Source organism: Rhynchophorus ferrugineus, unplaced genomic scaffold (assembly GCF_030347505.1).
Source record: "Rhynchophorus ferrugineus isolate W39M unplaced genomic scaffold, kcgeb_rfMv2 rfM4, whole genome shotgun sequence".
NCBI classification, from domain to species: domain Eukaryota; kingdom Metazoa; phylum Arthropoda; class Insecta; order Coleoptera; family Curculionidae; genus Rhynchophorus; species Rhynchophorus ferrugineus.
Window position 1 is genome coordinate 44,809,188 of NW_027472583.1, and position 17,654 is coordinate 44,826,841.

The window sequence follows — 17,654 nt, forward strand, 5'->3', positions numbered from 1 at the left end:
CACCGTGTCACAAGTCAGTAAAAACGATGGCAAAAATCCATCCATCCACCGTATTCTCCAGATATGGCTCCAATGACTATTTCCTGTTCTCAGATCTCAAAAGAATGCTTTCTGGGAAGAAATTTTCGTTGAATGAAGAGGTAATCATCGAAACTGAGGCCAATTTTGAAGCAAAGGACAAATCGTACTACAAAAATGGTATCGAAAATTTGGAGGGTCGCTATAATCAGTGTATCACCCTTGAAGCGAATTATGTTGAATAATTTTACTACGGTAAGCCAGGAACTTTCAATTGACCTGTTAGTTCAAACATTTTTGACTACATTTAATTTTTAATTAAACTTAAATTGTAGTAGTAAAATTATTACTAATATTTAAATATTAAAAACTTATTCCAGGCTCTAGATACATATCATCATTGTATTCCTTATTAATTCTTTAACATTATTTAATGAATATTTCTGTATTATGGAAAAAATAAAATTTGTAAACGTGAAACAGAAATATATATATATATATATATATATATATATATATATATATATATATATATATATATATATCACAAGACTTCATCAATAAAAATTATAATTTATTTTAGTCTAACAAAATGAACACCTCCGAACTTATCATTCGAAAGTGAAGAGTTCGGTAACGGTTAGTTAAGTTTAGTTCACCTTTTATGCTTCTATATATACTATTAAACATTTATTTATCAAAGTGGTTTCATTATATCTCATAAAATCCCCATGAAAATTAATACAACACAATTTTGACAATAAATCTCCGAAATATTTTTCAACTTAAATCAGTCTATCTCTATCTATCACTGTTCTAAGTTGAGATGTCATAGTTTTTTACAATGGAAATAATTGAATATCATGCCCTAACAAATTACTTATTTTTTGGAAGATATGGCGCCAAAACGAAGTTTTGAATGATTGCAGTAATTGTTCATCTTCAATTAAATGGTGGAAAGATACATTGCAAAATTGAAACATATCCATGCAACTCTTGAAAGCGACCCACATGTAGGAAAAACAAAAACTGCAGCTACACCTCACGGATATTATAGTAAGCATGCAGGATATTTCTGTTATAGTAAGCTAAGATGGCACATCCTACTCCCATTATATTACACGGTAATGACTTAGAGTATTATATTGAATTTTTACTTAAATATGCGAAACCGAGGAAAGGTTTAGCGTGGTGGTTCGTTTGAATTGTCCTATAGTTTTAAAAAAGTAATATTGTTTGTAGACAAACTCCGATCAAGCGAAAAATAAACTCGGTCTAATTTGATAGAGTGTTTGTTTGAGTGTTATTTGGCAGGTTTTCCTAGAAACCACTATAATGGTGAAATGCATAAATTGGAAGATGACTGAATTCTCCAAAATATCATAATCACATAGGAATGCTTAGGATGTCTACTTAATACTACAAGCGTATTTACACATTTCTATAAAGCAATTGTTTATTTCTATGATCTGTTTCAGTTTACTTATGGCGCCATTTTTGTGTTCCTCATATGGAGTAAGTTCAGAATTGTTGTGGCCTAATTATAATCACTATTATTTCAATATAATGCATCATCAATCTCAAAAGTATTGTGTATTCAGTGTATGTGCGCAAATAAAAAAAGAGACCTCATTCATCATTTTTCTTGGAAGAAACAACCAAGTTAGCTAGATTAAGAATGTGTGTGGCGTAGCATTGTTTTCACTTAGTGCGTATACAATTATTTATACAGAGCATTTGTGTTCCTATATTGTTTTTAGAAGAATACAACAGAAGAAACCATGAAAATATTACCCACAGTTTAACCCAAAAATGGGTATATATATATATATATATATATATATATATATATATATATATATATATATATATATATATAGATAGATATTACATGAAAAGTTTTAGTGTAAAACCATTCAATATGTATAGCACCAAATTTTGTGACCCTTTAAAAAGATGTTTGTAAAAAAGTGCTATTAATTAAAAACTTAACTATTTAGAAGGGATTAATTTAGTTGCAAAATGCATGCTTGTGTATGAACAAGGTTAAGATTACTTAAAATTAATATTTTGACTATAGGCTACTTAATCCAGATTAGATAAATTATCCCTACCACAATTTTCACAAAAATATTGTAAAAATAATTATGACTTTTCTCAATACATTTTTGTGTTGAACAAGTAAATAAAATACTAACAGACACTGACTTAGTCTGCTTTCAGTAGAAAGTTAATTATTCAGTTAAGTTAGTTATGAAGTACAAACTATTATAACTGTGTACTTCTTCAGTGGAGGAACAGTATACTGCACTTGAAAGGTAACAAACCATAGAACATTTAAGTTATAAAGGCATATTTATTCGTTTAGTTAGTAAAAAGTTATTGTCCTTCGAAAATAGGAGCTCCAGCAGGTAATTTTCGTCGTATTTTTCGTTTTATTTTTTCGAAATGGAATAAATACAGCACAAACTCATCGAAAATTCTGCAGTGGTCGTTGTTGAAATACTCAACAATCGACCATTCATACAAGACTGGATACGAAAAGGCTTAATAGTTGAGTTTTTTATTGGGACATTCTTGTAAACGTTAAAAACTATGTAAACACTTTAGCAGAAACAAAGTATATACGTCATGGATTAAAAGCTCCAACAAATATAATTAATGCTAAACCGATGTTTAAAAACCAAGTTGCATATAACAAAATCGGAAATTATTACTATTCCCTTTACTGCAGGATCTCGCTGCAAGAACAGTGTAATTTAGAAATATCCAGCTTTTTCTGCCATATTATATCAATTTGATGATTCACAGTATTACGGAACCGTATACACTTGATTAAGAAATATTAACTGATATCCTGCGAAGGATCTGAAGACGTACGGCTCATACAGTTATAATGATAGATAAAATTAGGTTATCCCATGCTGTGTTTCGAGTTAGGACGACATATAGTTAGCTGCTACGTAATTTAATACATTGGCTCTTAATGGTATTAAGTATTTCTAATAACAAATTCAAAATTACATTATTATTCAATATTTTTATTATATCAGTACATACAAATTAGATAAAGTAATTAAAATAAAGGATAAATACATTACTAATATTGACTGATTATGTAATATAATAGTCATTTTGAATATATTCAGATACAAAGACGCTATATAAAAATTTAATTGCATTCCGAGACAATTGCTTGTATGGGAAATGTAATTCGCGAAGAACCATTATCAAAATCGAGTACAAATGTAAAAATTATTACGGTTTTTGTGCATGGTTTCGTCATAATGGAGATAATCATTTCATCATAGACAAAACGGTCTACCACCATAATTCTGAAATCCTTAAAACAAAAGGCTAATGAGTATGTCAAAAGATTTGTGTTCAGAAAGCGGCCAATGAAGTATTAATGCAGTGTAAACTACTACAATGATGAATGATGAACAATGAAACATCGTTCATCAAATTATTGGAATTGTCAATGTGAAAAAATAGTATATTTTAATACGTAGCGTAAAACTTGCTACATATATTTGATGCAGCAAGAAGAGCATAATATTTTATGAGCCACTAAAAACTTTTAGCGAAATTATAGTCGATTGAAATTTGCAGGTCATACTAAAACAAAATATTGTTTGTAGACAACTCCAATAAAGCGAAAAATAAAAAGAAAAATACAATTTCAATTAACTTAGCACGTCTTCTAATGCAACATCAAACACCCTCGCTAAGGTCAGTGACTTAAAAGTATAAATCCTTTTAAAATCCCGTTTATTAGTCAGATATAACTCTCTCCGACTGACAGATTGGTTATACGATTTTCATGAAATTAAAATAAAATAAATTAATTCAGTAAAGTGTGTGATGACCGGAATTATGAATATGAAAAAAAAAATTCTATTTTAATAGCTAGATAATATGTATATAATACAATTTGCTACATATATTTAATAAAATGAGAAGGGCATAACATTTTATGAGCTACTAAAAACTTTTATGGCGAAATTGTAGTCGATCGAAATTTGCAGGCCATACTAAAACAAAACGCTCTGAATACACCAAAAGAAATGGCAAGGTATTTTGTTGCACAATAAAGCTCGGCTACGTATTACGAAATCGGTTAGAGGTGCATTCTAACACGTCACAAGTGTTGGAATCTCCTACTTCACCCGCGATATCCATCAGACATTAATCCTTCTGGCTATAACTTGTTTTGGTCAATAGCGAAAATATAGGTCGAAGTTTTGATAACTTGTAAAGTATATTTAATTTACGAAATACATCTACCATCACGCCAGAAGATTATAGGCATCAATGGTGTTATGATTTAAACAAATCTAATTAAATTAAAGAAATAAAATATTTTATGATTATAAATAATAGTTTTGTTTTCAAAATGATAAATAAAATTAAATACCCTACCCCATATCTCATATATATAATTAATAAAATATTTTAAAGTGTTGTCTTTAGAATACGAAGAGAAGAAAGATGAAGAATGAATGATGAGTATGTTAGATCAGATGGAGGAGACAGACTGAGAAGGTTAATAAATGTGTTCAAAGAATTGTGTTCAGAAATTGACCAAAGAAGTACAAGGGTTATTTTTGTAATAGAAAAGTAATATTTTTGTAGACAAACTCCAATAAAGGGAAAAATAAAAAGAAAAATACAATTTCTATTAACATAGCACGTCTTCTAACCCAACATAAAGCATCCTCGCTAAGGTCAGTGACTTAAAAGTATATATTCTTCTAAAATCCCGTTTATTAGTCAGATATAACTCTCTCCGACTGACAGATTGGTTATACGATTTTCATGAAATTAAAAGACAACAGCTACGAGAGAGTGTTATTTTGCAGGTTTTCCTGGAAACCACTATAATGGTGAAATCCATAAATTGGAAGATGGTTGAATTCTCTAAAATATCATATTCACCCAGGAATGCTTAGGATGTTTACTTAATAGTGAAATTTTGCTTGAAAATAAATTAATTCAGTAAAGTGTGTGATGACCGGAATTATGAATATGAAAAAAAAAATTTCTATTTTAATAGCTAGATAATATGTATATGATACAATTTGCTACATATATTTGATAAAATGAGAAGGGCATAACATTTTATGAGCTACTAAAAACTTTTATGGCGAAATTGTAGTCGATCGAAATTTGCAGGCCATACTAAAACAAAACGCTCTGAATATACCAAAAGATATGGCAAGGTATTTTGTTGCACAATAAAGCTCGGCTACGTATTACGAAATCGGTTAGAGGTGCATTATAACACGTCACAAGTGTTGGAATCTCCTACTTCACCCACGATATCCAACAGACATTAATTCTTCTGGCTATAACTTGTTTTGGTCAATAGCGAAAATATAGGTCGAAGTTTTGATAACTTGTAAAGTATATTTAATTTACAAAATACATCTACTATCACGCCAGAAGATTATAGGCATCAATGGTGTTATGATTTAAACAAATCTAATTAAATTAAAGAAATAAAATATTTTATGATTATAAATAATAGTTTTGTTTTCAAAATGATAAATAAAATTAAATACCCTACCCCATACCTCATATATATAATTAATAAAGTGTTGGCTTTAGAATACGATGAGAAGAAAGATGAAGAATGAAATATGAGTATGTTAGATCAGATGGAGGAGACAGACTGAGAAGGCTAATAAATATATTCAAAGAGTTGTGTTCAGAAATTGACCAAAGAAGTACAAGGGTTATTTTTGTAACACAAAAGTAATATTTTTGTAGACAAATTCCAATAAAGGGAAAAATAAAAATAAAAATGCAATTTCTATTAACATAGCACGTCTTCTAACGCAACATAAAACACCCTCGCTTAGGTCAGTGACTTAAAAGTATACATTCTTCTAAAATCCCGTTTATTAGTCAGATATAACTCTCTCCGACTGACAGATTGGTTATACGATTTTCATGAAATTAAAAGACAACAGCTACGAGAGAGTGTTATTTTGCAGGTTTTCCTGGAAACCACTATAATGGTGAAATCCATAAATTGGAAGATGGTTGAATTCTCTAAAATATCATATTCACCTAGGAATGATTAGGATGTTTACTTAATAGTGAAATTTTGCTTGAAAATAAATTAATTCAGTAAAGTGTGTGATGACCGGAATTATGAATATGAAAAAAAAATTTCTATTTTAATAGCTAGATAATATGTATATGATACAATTTGCTACATATATTTGATAAAATGAGAAGGGCATAACATTTTATGAGCTACTAAAAACTTTTATGGCGAAATTGTAGTCGATCGAAATTTGCAGGCCATACTAAAACAAAACGCTCTGAATACACCAAAAGAAATGGCAAGGTATTTTGTTGCACAATAAAGCTCGGCTACGTATTACGAAATCGGTTAGAGGTGCATTATAACACGTCACAAGTGTTGGAATCTCCTACTTCACCCGCGATATCCATCAGACATTAATCCTTCTGGCTATAACTTGTTTTGGTCAATAGCGAAAACATAGGTCGAAGTTTTGATAACTTGTAAAGTATATTTAATATGTGAAATCCATCTGCTCTCACGCCAGAAGATTACAGGCATCAATAATGTTATGATTCAAACCAAACGAAAAAAATATATATTTATAAATATTATTATATAAATAAAATAGTTTGATTATAAATTATAGTTTTGTATTCAAAATGATAAATAAAATTAAATACCATACCCCATACCTCATATATATAGTTAATAAAATATTTTAAAGTGATGGCTTTAGAATACAATGAGAAAAAAAGATGAAGAATCAGTGATTAGTATGTTAGACCAGACGGAGGAGACAGACTGAGAAGAACGTGCTCGGTGTTTATAGGTATTCAGTTGCAAAAGCTCAAGAAAAAGTATGTTGACCCCATGGTAAACGTACCCTGAACCAGTACAGTACCAAATACAGAAGATCGAAACAATACAAAGAGACAGTACCTTCCAAGTCGTACCAAGACTGCAGCAGAGCGTTGCGGACGGAAGGAGTCGCAGAGGCGTGGATAGGGGACACCGTCGAAGGAGTTTCCTGCTCGGACACCGTACCTAACGGCCAATCTAGACGACACTGTTCACGACCGCTATACCTACACCTCGTCTGCGAACACTGTTGGGCGACTGGAGCCGGCGGCAGCCGTAACCGCCGCTGCTGTTGCTGCTGTTGGTGGTGGTGGTGGTGCCCGCGAAAGAGCCTCTAGCGGGGAATGCACCGTATGCAGCGGCGGGGTCAGGTGCACTCACCTGACGGCCGAATGCGACAGCGAAGGTCGACGCTGTCGTAACGACGCTGTTGCTCGAGACGCCCGTCCCCTCCATCTTACTCTAAGACCACCTTCTGCATGCACTACGTAGGTCGTTGTAAAAGTTTCAGCCGGGAACAACAACAAATCAACCAACAACCAGACAGATACCTTCGACGTAACGTCTAAATATTCTTCTTAATCATCCACTCGCTCCGAATATTTTACATTTACCAGGCCCATTAGAAAACTATAAATACTCTGTCGTCTGTTAAAAAAAACCGATCCAAACCAATTAACTGACACCAATGAAAAATAATAATTTCATAATATATAAATATTTAAAATACTAATTGCTTAGTTATAACCCCTATTCATGTCATTATACGTTAAATCCTGTTCCTTTACCTAATCAAAAAAAAATTATAACAAACATTGTTTATTTTCCTTTTAATATGCAATGTATATACACGGTAATAAAAAAAATAATCAAAAACGTACCTGCTTTTCAACCTATCTAAAATGAAAATTGTTTTCATACAATACGAATAATTGTAATGAAACACTACATCCGTCATCCCTTTGATTGGATCGCATTTTAAATATCTATTCATTTTTTACCCCTGGAAAGCGTCGTTGCATTTGTAAGATTCAAATAACTTCTATAACTATTACTTACTATTTACTACATTTCTATATAATGGACATATGTTTAACTAAAATTGTTTGCAACACTATTTAAAACACAATATAAAAAAATGTAGATAAACTATTTTTGAAATAGGTGTTAACCAAAACATTGTAGTTTCTATCAAATTTGTGTTAGACACTTCAGAGACATCTTTACAGAAACTTTAGAAGTGTAAACCTTTAATATTTTTAGAAACCACTAATCTGTATAAAATTGTTATCTATATATACTAAAAGGTAATAGATCTGCAATTCATATTTGATATTTAAATATATCACTCATTAATTTTAAAAAGTGTTTTTAATGTCATAGATATTATATTTTTAATAAGTTTAATAAATAGTAAATATTGATACAACCAGTAATACAGAAGTATTTTGAAAAGCAACCATTAGGGGATATTTAAATGGATGAATGTTAAAAGCGATTTAAAATTACTATATATAGTGTTTAAGTTAATAAAGAATAAATTAGCTATAGCAATTGACAGTATGTGTGTGATTATATTATGTATGGTATGAACTATCAAACATTGTTTTATGAAATAGAACTAGTGTTTATTAGAAAATTAATTTTATTTCAAATTATTATCCATTAATGTCTCTAGTTTTAAACGATGTGTAATATATGTGGTAAATAAATTATTCTTTGAATGAATTGAATATTCCACATTTGTGGACATCTTAAGAGAGATGATGCCTAAACAAATTGACATTTTTATTTGAGATCCTCAATATTGAACTTAATGAGGTTGATAATGAATTATAACAATTATGTACAATAATGTCAAAATAATATGGTCGTCGGTGGTTTTACTATTAAAATTATCAAACTCTTGTCATCACTAATCACAATGTACCAATAATAGTTACTTGATATCCATTTTCTAAAGTCTGAATAATTTAAAATAGTATTTATAAATATTCAATATTGTATTATTTGTGAATATTTATAAAAAAGAAGCCAATTATAAAAAGAAAATCACTTTTATTAAACATTAAAACAAACAATAAATTAAGTAGTATCAATGTTCAACATCTTCATATATAGCTGTAGATAATTTATCAAAACGTTCCTGGGCTTTTTTCCAAATATTTTGTTTTCCTTCATTACCCATTAATGTGGGTAAAGGTTGTGCATCTAATCCAGTGGTACCAGTATTAGATGACAATTTAACCTAGAAAAAAATCAATATAACTTCAGTGGAAACATATTTACATAATACACTTACTGGTTCTAATGTTCCATTTCCATCTTTTCCCAATGATTGACCCTCTTTCCATCCCATCTTTGATAAGAGCTTAAAACCTTTGTTCTCTGATGGAATTGATCTAAAATATAACAGGGTGTCACAAAATATTAGGCTAATTTTAAAAAAGGTTAAAACTCACTGATCTAGAGATGCTGCCTGTGTTTTCTCGTATGGATTCTGGCTTCCAACTGTTTCTCTTCTTTTCTGGGCCCTGTCTGTGTAACCGGAAGCAATCTTCCCACAGTCCTCGTTACCCAAAAATCCATGTTGCTTCTTTAGTTTTCTCAGTTCTTGTTTATATTGTTGATTTTTGTTAGATTTGTTCATATTTTGAGTCATTATATCATCTAAAATATCGAATTATATTGAACAACTTTTATTTGACATTTTATAATTATTACCCTTTTCTTCCTCAATCAATAAACCTGGTTCACAATTACCACAAGTTTGACTGCCTTCATGAATATGACATAAGATGGTAGTCGATCCCAACTGAAGCTTACTTCCATGTGTTATTTCTTGGGGATCACTCTCCTGCTTCGATGGAGACATTCTTTTTCCATTAAGTATTGTCCCATTGCGTGAACCCAGGTCTGTTACTGTATACTTCGCCCCATCAAAAGTAATTTTTAAATGGTGCTTGCTCACATTTATATCTGGAAGATGAACAGCATGATCTCCTTCTCTACCAATTGTTCCTCCATCACAAGTGATTATAAACAATGAACCAATTCTTATTTTCGGAATATCAGTAGTTTCCACAATTAGCCTCACACAGGGAGGCCACTGCTTAGATATATCTGAAGCAAGACAAAATATAAAGATTTATTTTAAAATGATAACCACCTAAAGATAATAAAGTACCACTTGATTCAGAACTAACACAATCATCTTCAGCACTAGAACTTGTGTCAGTATATTCCCCTTCCTCCAAATCATCTTCTTCATGGCGAGTTCGTTTCATACCCTGCAAATAAGGCTCTATTTACTCATTTGTATACATACCCTGGGCAATGGATTGTTGATTAGCTATTGTCATTTTACTAAAATAACTAGCAAGAGGCCCTAGAGGGTCTTTCCTGTTTACCTACAAGGAAAATCCATTTCATAAATTAATTTAAAAAATTGAAACAATTACTTTTTCTTTCCTATTATATTTTGGCTTTCGTTTCTTTACAGAGTCTTTAAGAGAATTATTTTCAACTGTTATTTGGGAATGATATTCATAACTCTTGGTATCCTGATTATATTTCAAATATGTTCCAGTTGTTCCATCATAATAAAGCCCATACTCCTATACACAAAATATACATCAAAAATGTAATAAACGATACACATTTTATTATCTATTTATTACTATTCTATTTATTTATACTTACTGCGTTATAGTAATATCCACTATTGTAATCATAATATAATCCTGAGGTAGCTTCATACACAAAACCTGAAGATTGAACAGCTTGTTCAGCAGCCTCTCTTATATCATCCACCAAACTAGTAGCTTCAACAACTTTTTTACTATTATCTTCGGTACGTTGGAATTCGATCATATCACAAGTCTGTGTAGTAGTATTTTTACACACTCTCTAATAACAAAATAAAGTTTGAAATAAAACCTAATTTAAAGAGTAACATTAAAATTACCTCAGCTTTTCCTTTTGCTTTCATTTTCCACTTAATAATCTTTTTTACTTGTTTCTGAATCATCTTTTGAAGTTTTTCAATATACCGTATTACATCGGGCAAATCACTTAATTTTTCTAACATCTCATCACTCATTTGGATATTCTTTGGCGTTGTATAGTAATCATTATCAGTTAAACATGAATCACTTTTTGATTTGGACTTTCTAATGGATTTTCGCTTTTTACGGTAATCGTGAGACGATATATCGACAGAAGAATTAGAGTCCGTCATTGTTATATATGAAATCTGATAGAATATAGAAAAAATACACTAGAATAAATTAAGGAATTAATAAATTATAAGACATATAACTGCCACCTAATAAGGCTTTCAAAGATACATAAGTGACACTAATGACAGTTTATATTTTAAGGTTAGTTACAACAAGTATATTAAATCTACTTTGTGGCATTAAGAGAATATTTTAAACTTGTAAAAAAAGTGGGGTTAATCATTTAAAAGTTACGTGGTAGGGGAAAATTTTCTCTTTATTTAGAAAGCCTTAGAAGATTTTATTTAATTTAGTAAAAGCTTTCGTTTGGAGTAAACTGTTTTTTCCATTCTCCAACTACGTTGTACCTCCTATATAAGTAAGTTGTGCGTGTAAAGTGAATATTGTGAATAATGGGTTCTTGGCCGGAAAATGTTGGAATTTTAGCATTGGAAATGTATTTTCCTTCGCAGTTTGTTGATCAAACTGAGCTAGAACAATTCGATGGAGCCTCAGCCGGAAAATATACAATTGGTTTAGGTCAACAGAAAATGGGTTTCTGCAATGACCGTGAAGATATTAACTCATTATGTTTGACAGTAGTTAAAAATCTATTAGAACATTACAGTATTAAACCAGAAGAAATTGGAAGACTAGAAGTGGGAACTGAGACAATCATTGACAAATCCAAAAGTGTCAAAACCGTTTTAATGCAACTTTTTACTCCACATGGAGTAACAGATATTGAAGGTATTGATACAACAAATGCATGCTTTGGAGGAACTGCAGCCCTATTTAATGCTATATCCTGGCTGGAGTCTTCAGCATGGAATGGTCGTTTTGCCTTGGTAGTAGCAGCTGATATTGCAGTATATGCTAAAGGTGCTGCTAGACCTACTGGAGGAGCTGGAGCTGTAGCTATGCTTTTAGGACCTAATGCACCCCTAGTTTTTGACAGGGGTGTAAGAGGATTTTTCTGTAAGCATGCATATGATTTTTATAAACCAGATTTGAATTCTGAATATCCAGTTGTCGATGGAAAATTGTCTGTTCAGTGTTATTTGGAAGCTCTGGATAATTGCTATCAATTATATTGTAAAAACGTAGAGAAAAAGACACAAGTGCCTGTAAATTTAAATTATTTTGATGCAGTCTTATTTCATACTCCATATTGCAAATTAGTGCAAAAATCAGTTGGCAGATTAGCCTTGAATGATTTCCACAGAACACCTGATAATAAAAAGAGTGAACTATTTCCTGGATCTGAGAGATTTTGCAGTGTCAAATTAGAAGAATCATATTTTGATAGAGATGTTGAGAAAGCCTTTTTAGCTTACAGTAATGAGGCATTTATAAATAAGACAAAGCCATCTCTGTTAATAGCTAGTCAAATTGGTAATATGTACACTTCCTCTTTATATGGAGGCTTAGTGTCTTTTGTTTTGTCGAAGGATATATCTGAACTTCAAGGTAGCAAAGTGGCTTTGTTTTCATATGGATCAGGATTGGCATCATCATTCTTCTCACTCAAAATTCAAGAAGGCTCTAGTACAGCCCTAGAACAAATGAAGAATAATCTCAATTGTATCAGATCAAAACTAGAACAAAGAGTCAAAATAAACCCACAAGAGTTTGAAAGTACTTTGGAGTTACGTCAGAAAAGCTCCCATACAGCTCCATATGAACCTACAGGGCAAACATCTCACTTCTTTCCTGGCACTTATTATCTCACAAAAATTGATGAGCAACACAGAAGATCATATTCCATTGCTCAGAATCCCATAACCAATGGACATTCATAAACAATAGATAATTTCTCTGACGTAGCATTTTATAGTTTGTAGAAAATACAAGTATTAAATGTTAAGTTTTATGTTATTTTACAAGTTACTGTACCAAAAATTGGCAATTTTATTATATTGGTTTTATTTATGAAAATGGTTCTTTATAATTTCATGTATCTTGGTAACTAACCTACCATATTTATTGTTATCTATTTTTAAACATAATTTTTTTATTTTTTTAAAACCTAACTAATGATTATTTAAAATGTAACATGCTAATTTTATCTCGGTCATAGCCAATTTGTACGTAGACGTAAGCTTTATTGATTGCAAGAAAAACAAATGGGTGTACTTTATTAATACAATTATACAGTGCCAGTATATTTTTATGGAACCATTGACACTTAAATAGGGTAAATAATATATTGTATTTATTTTAAGACTAGTTCTGTTTATTATAAAAAACTGTTTTTATTAAAAATTTGTTTTGTTAATACACTAGTAGTTTTTTTATGTTTCTAAACAAACTCCTCTCATTAAATTTCATTTCAAGGAAGTGACTGATATATTTTCTACTGGTGTGGCTGTCAGAAGTACGCAACCTGAAACAAAAGTTATAACAATTTATCTTATTATTATCTTATGCTAAATATATATATATATTTCTGTATTGCCAAAATAATGTTTGTTCCATAATCTTTTTTGGCCTATCTATTATTTTATAACAATCAGCTGTAATAATTGTAATAGGTTTCCATGATATTTTTTCAGGAGAGATTTAATTGGATGGTATCAATTGTTTTTGTTGAACTTAGGATCCTACTGATTAACTCAAGTTACATTTAGATCTAAATAATGTATATAAAAAATATTAAATTGCTATTTTTTTGGCAGTAGTTTATTTGTGTACAGTGAAATACAAGTACAATGAAAATTATATATTTATATAAATACCAGCGTAAATGAACACAATATTGCATCAGGTAAAATAATAATAACATAACGTTAATAACATTAAATGATATACGTATCGTTGAATCATTATGCGATGTGATCGAGGTTCAAATATTGAATGAGTCATTTTTTTACATTAGTCAAATTATAGGATTGTAAAAATGCGTAACTATGATGTAAAAAATACATTGCTTTCACCGGCTATCGCTTTCTACCGTCCACAAATTAAATATTTGAAATCAGGGTCGATTGATGATGTACTTTCCTTTTATATCCCATGGTAGGCTTTAAAAGTGAAATCTGAGTTAAATATTTGCATTGTCTCATGGATTTACGCCGTGAACACTATATATAGTCTCTTTCTTAGTGATTAAAATTTCAATAAGACAACTACAAAATATTTTGGCAACTTTGTTTAGTAAATAATGAAAAACTATTGAAATATTCACACCGGAATAACTTTTAAAAATTGTAGAAATATTGATGGAATGCTCAAATTAGGAGTTACACAATCTTCAAAAAATTATTGAATTATTTATTTAATGTATATAAGGGTTAAGTTTTTCTATTCTCAATAATTGTAACGGAACAAAACATATTTCAAACTAAGTTTGTAGTGCTTTGAAAGATAACAGGTCAATTGAAAAGTCTCCAGCCTACCATAGTAAAACACTGTTTTTGGCAAAATTAGTTTTTTTTATTCAACATAATTCCCATCAAGGATGATACACTGATTATAGCGACCCTCTCACTTTTCGATATAATTTTTGTAGTACGATTTGTCCTTTACTTTGAAATACGCCTCAGTTTCGTCTATCACCTCTTCATTCGACGAAAATTTCTTCCCAGCGAGCATTCTTTTGGGATCTGACAACAGGAAATAGCCGCTGGGGGCCAGATCTGGAGAATACGGTGGATGACGAAGCAATGCGAAGCCCAATTCACGGATTTTTGACACGGTGAATTGTCTTGATGAAGCAGCACTTTCTTTTTCTTCAAATGCGGCCGTTTTTCGGCGATTTCGTCCTTCAAACGGTCCAATAACAATAATGCTACGAAATAGTCGCTGTTGATGGTCCTTCCTTTTTCAAGGTAGTCAATGAAAATTATTCCATGCCCATCCCAAAATAACACTATAACCTTGCCAGCCGACTGTTTTGAGTTTTCCCACACTTTGGAGCGGGTTCATCGTAAAATGATGGAGCCATGTTTCATCCATTGTCACATAGCGACGCAAAAACTCGGGTTTATTACGCTTGATCATATTTAAACACTGCTCCGAATTATCAACTAGTTGTTTTTTGTCAAAAGTGACCTCAAGCCGCATCCACTTTGCACAGAGCTTTCTCATACCCAAATATTCGTGAATGATATGATGTAGACGTTCAGTTGATATCTTTAGAGTGTCTGCTGTATTTCATTCAGTTTCAATTTACGGTGTTTCAAAATCATTTTGTGGTTTTTTAAATATTTTCGTCGCTGACAACCTCTTTTGGGCATCCACTCCGGTTACCGTCTTCGGTGCTCATTTCACCACGTCTAAACTTAGCATACCAATCCTTGATGCTTGATTTTCGTGGAGCAGTATACGGAAACTCGGCATCAAGCCAAGTTTTTCTTCAACTGTATTTTTCCCTTCAAAAAGCCATATTTTATCAACACGTGAAATTCCTTTTTATCTATGCAAAATGCTATAATTCACAAAGTAATGATCGGACAGCTGTCAAATTTATACACGCATCTTTTGAGGGTTAGGGCTAACTAAAAAACATTTGAATTTAATTCTAGTAGCGCCATCTATGTGTCAGGCCGGGGACTTTTCAATTGACCATGGATTGCTTCATGGCACTAGTGGAATTAAATCCATATGCTTTTTAGTTAGCCCTAACCCTCAAAAGATGCTTGTATAAATTTCACAGTTGTCGGATGATTAGTTTGTAAATTATAGCATATCAGGTATGGTATGGTATTAGATGTGGTGAAATGAGCATCGAAGACGGTGGACGCAGTGGACGCCCAAAAGAAGTTGTCAACGACGAAAACATTTTAAAAAATCCACAAAATGATTTTGAATGACCGTAAATTGAAATTGAATGAAACAGCTGACAGTCTAAAGATATCAACTGAACGTGTACATCATATCATTCACGAATATTTGAGTATGAGAAAGCTCTGTGCAAAGTGGGTGCTCACCCCTGACCAAAAACAACGATGAGTTAATCATTCGGAGCAGTGTTTGAAGAAGATCAAACGTAATAAACCTGAGTTTTTGTGTCGATATGTGACAATGGATGAAACATGGCTCCATTATTTCATTCCGAAGTCTAATCGACAGCCATCCGAGTGGACTGCACACAATAAACCCGCTCCAAAGCGTGGCAAAACGCAACAGTCGGCTGGCAAGTTTATGGCGTCTGTATTTGAAACAGGAAGGACCATGAACAGCGACCTATTGAGACCGAGTTTTTGAACCGTTTGAAAGACGAAATCGCCAAAAAACACCAATACAATGCACCATGTTACAAGTCAGCGAAAACGATAGCAAAAATCCATGAATTGGTCTTCGAATTGCTTCCTCATCCACCGTATTCTCCAGATCTGGCCACCAGCGACTATTTCCTGTTCTCAGATCTCAAAAGAATGCTCGCTGGGAAGAATTTTTCGTCGAATGAAGAAGTCATCGCTGAAACTGAAGCCTATTTTGAAGCAAAGGTTAAACAGTACTACAAAAATGGTATCAAAAAGTTGGAGGCTCGCTATAATCATTGTATCACACTTAAAGGGAATTATGCTAAATAAAAAAAAAATTTGCCAAAAAATGTTTTTTACTATGGTAGGCCGGGACTTTTCAATTGATCTGTTAGTAGTGTAATTTATTCATTCAGGCAAAAGTTATTACGTTTAGGAAATGGAGAACAGAAAATAGTTATTATGGTGTCTAATGCTGACTTGTTCAAACCCAGGATTACGTGAATTTAGTGCGAACAGCATGCATTAAAACCACACATTACGCTATTGGCGGTTTACTATTTGCGCATGCTCCACTTTACGCGATGTTTGGTCATTTCTGTTCTCCAAGTCAAAGCTGACGTTATTTACAAGTGAAGGTGATGTTAAATGCTTTTATTAATAATTAACAATAAACAATATTAAAATGCGTCTATCAGTTTAAAAAAATATAAGTTATAAATTATTACAGTAAGATGTTATCATTTCCTAACGCTGACTTGTAAATTACCAGCAGACACATTGGCATTTATGTTAAATAGTATAAAAATAATATTTGCTTGAAGTTGGTAACAAAGATAATAATAAAAAATTATATTTATATACTTATGTAGATTTAACATTGTTTTATAATTTCGCAAATATTCGAACAGATTAACTGGATATTTATAGATATTCAATGGATCTGAATTTTTAAGAAATATATTTTATGTTTATACAAGCTTTATTGATATTTTGTTAGTTTATTCATATTGTTTGTATACATTTAACAGGTCAATTGAAAAGTCCCCGGCCTGACACATAGATGGCGCTACTAGAATTATATCCATATGTTTTGGTTAGTCTTAACCCCCAAAATATGTGTGTAATTTGACAGGTGTCGGATCATTGGTTTGTGAATTATAGCATTTTGAGTGAAGCAATTTTTGTTATTGTGAAAAAATGGATAATAAGGAATTTCGCGTATTGATAAAATATTGCTTTTTGAAGGGAAAAAATACAGTTGAAGCAAAAACTTGACTTAATGCCAAATTTCCTGACACTGCCAGAGGAAAA

At 31.6% G+C, this 17,654-nt stretch overlaps 4 protein-coding genes across 9 annotated transcripts in view; 1 reads left to right on the top strand and 3 right to left on the bottom strand.

Annotated features, from left to right (window-relative positions):
• Fs (Follistatin) overlaps positions 1-7,322 on the bottom strand; it is a 206,117-nt gene extending 198,795 nt beyond the window's left edge. For 2 of the 5 annotated variants that reach the window (XM_076403584.1, XM_076403582.1), the window contains exon 1: positions 6,995-7,322. The gene's annotated coding sequence lies outside the window, so the exon portion shown is untranslated. Of the gene's footprint in view, positions 1-6,938 lie in introns of all 5 variants that reach the window. The other 3 variants (XM_076403589.1, XM_076403583.1, XM_076403588.1) reach the window with 2 other exon arrangements.
• A 1,629-nt stretch (positions 7,323-8,951) lies between these two features.
• Positions 8,952-11,269, bottom strand: LOC143195999 (angiogenic factor with G patch and FHA domains 1). Of its 2 annotated transcripts, none has more exons than XM_076403571.1 (8): positions 10,881-11,269; positions 10,616-10,822; positions 10,375-10,530; positions 10,101-10,203; positions 9,638-10,036; positions 9,376-9,583; positions 9,216-9,315; positions 8,952-9,161 (listed from the first exon to the last, which is right to left on the bottom strand). In XM_076403571.1, exons 1-8 carry the CDS (start codon positions 11,151-11,153, stop codon positions 9,009-9,011), a joined length of 1,599 nt encoding a protein of 532 aa, XP_076259686.1. In that variant the 5' UTR covers positions 11,154-11,269; the 3' UTR covers positions 8,952-9,008. The 2 variants fall into 2 exon arrangements, with proteins under 2 accessions (XP_076259686.1, XP_076259687.1); XM_076403572.1 differs by lacking the exon at positions 10,101-10,203 and adding an exon at positions 10,242-10,323.
• Positions 11,270-11,332: 63 nt separating this feature from the next.
• On the top strand, positions 11,333-13,413 carry Hmgs (HMG Coenzyme A synthase). Its single transcript, XM_076403574.1, has one exon. The coding sequence runs from the start codon at positions 11,547-11,549 to the stop codon at positions 12,933-12,935; it is 1,389 nt and encodes a 462-aa protein (XP_076259689.1). The 5' UTR covers positions 11,333-11,546; the 3' UTR covers positions 12,936-13,413.
• The window catches only part of LOC143196003 (alpha-N-acetylgalactosaminidase), a 41,729-nt gene continuing 37,422 nt past the window's right edge, over positions 13,348-17,654 (bottom strand). The window contains exon 10 of the mRNA XM_076403575.1: positions 13,348-13,519. Coding sequence (XP_076259690.1) covers positions 13,461-13,519 — 59 coding nt within the window. The 3' untranslated portion in view covers positions 13,348-13,460. The remainder of the gene's footprint in view (positions 13,520-17,654) is intronic.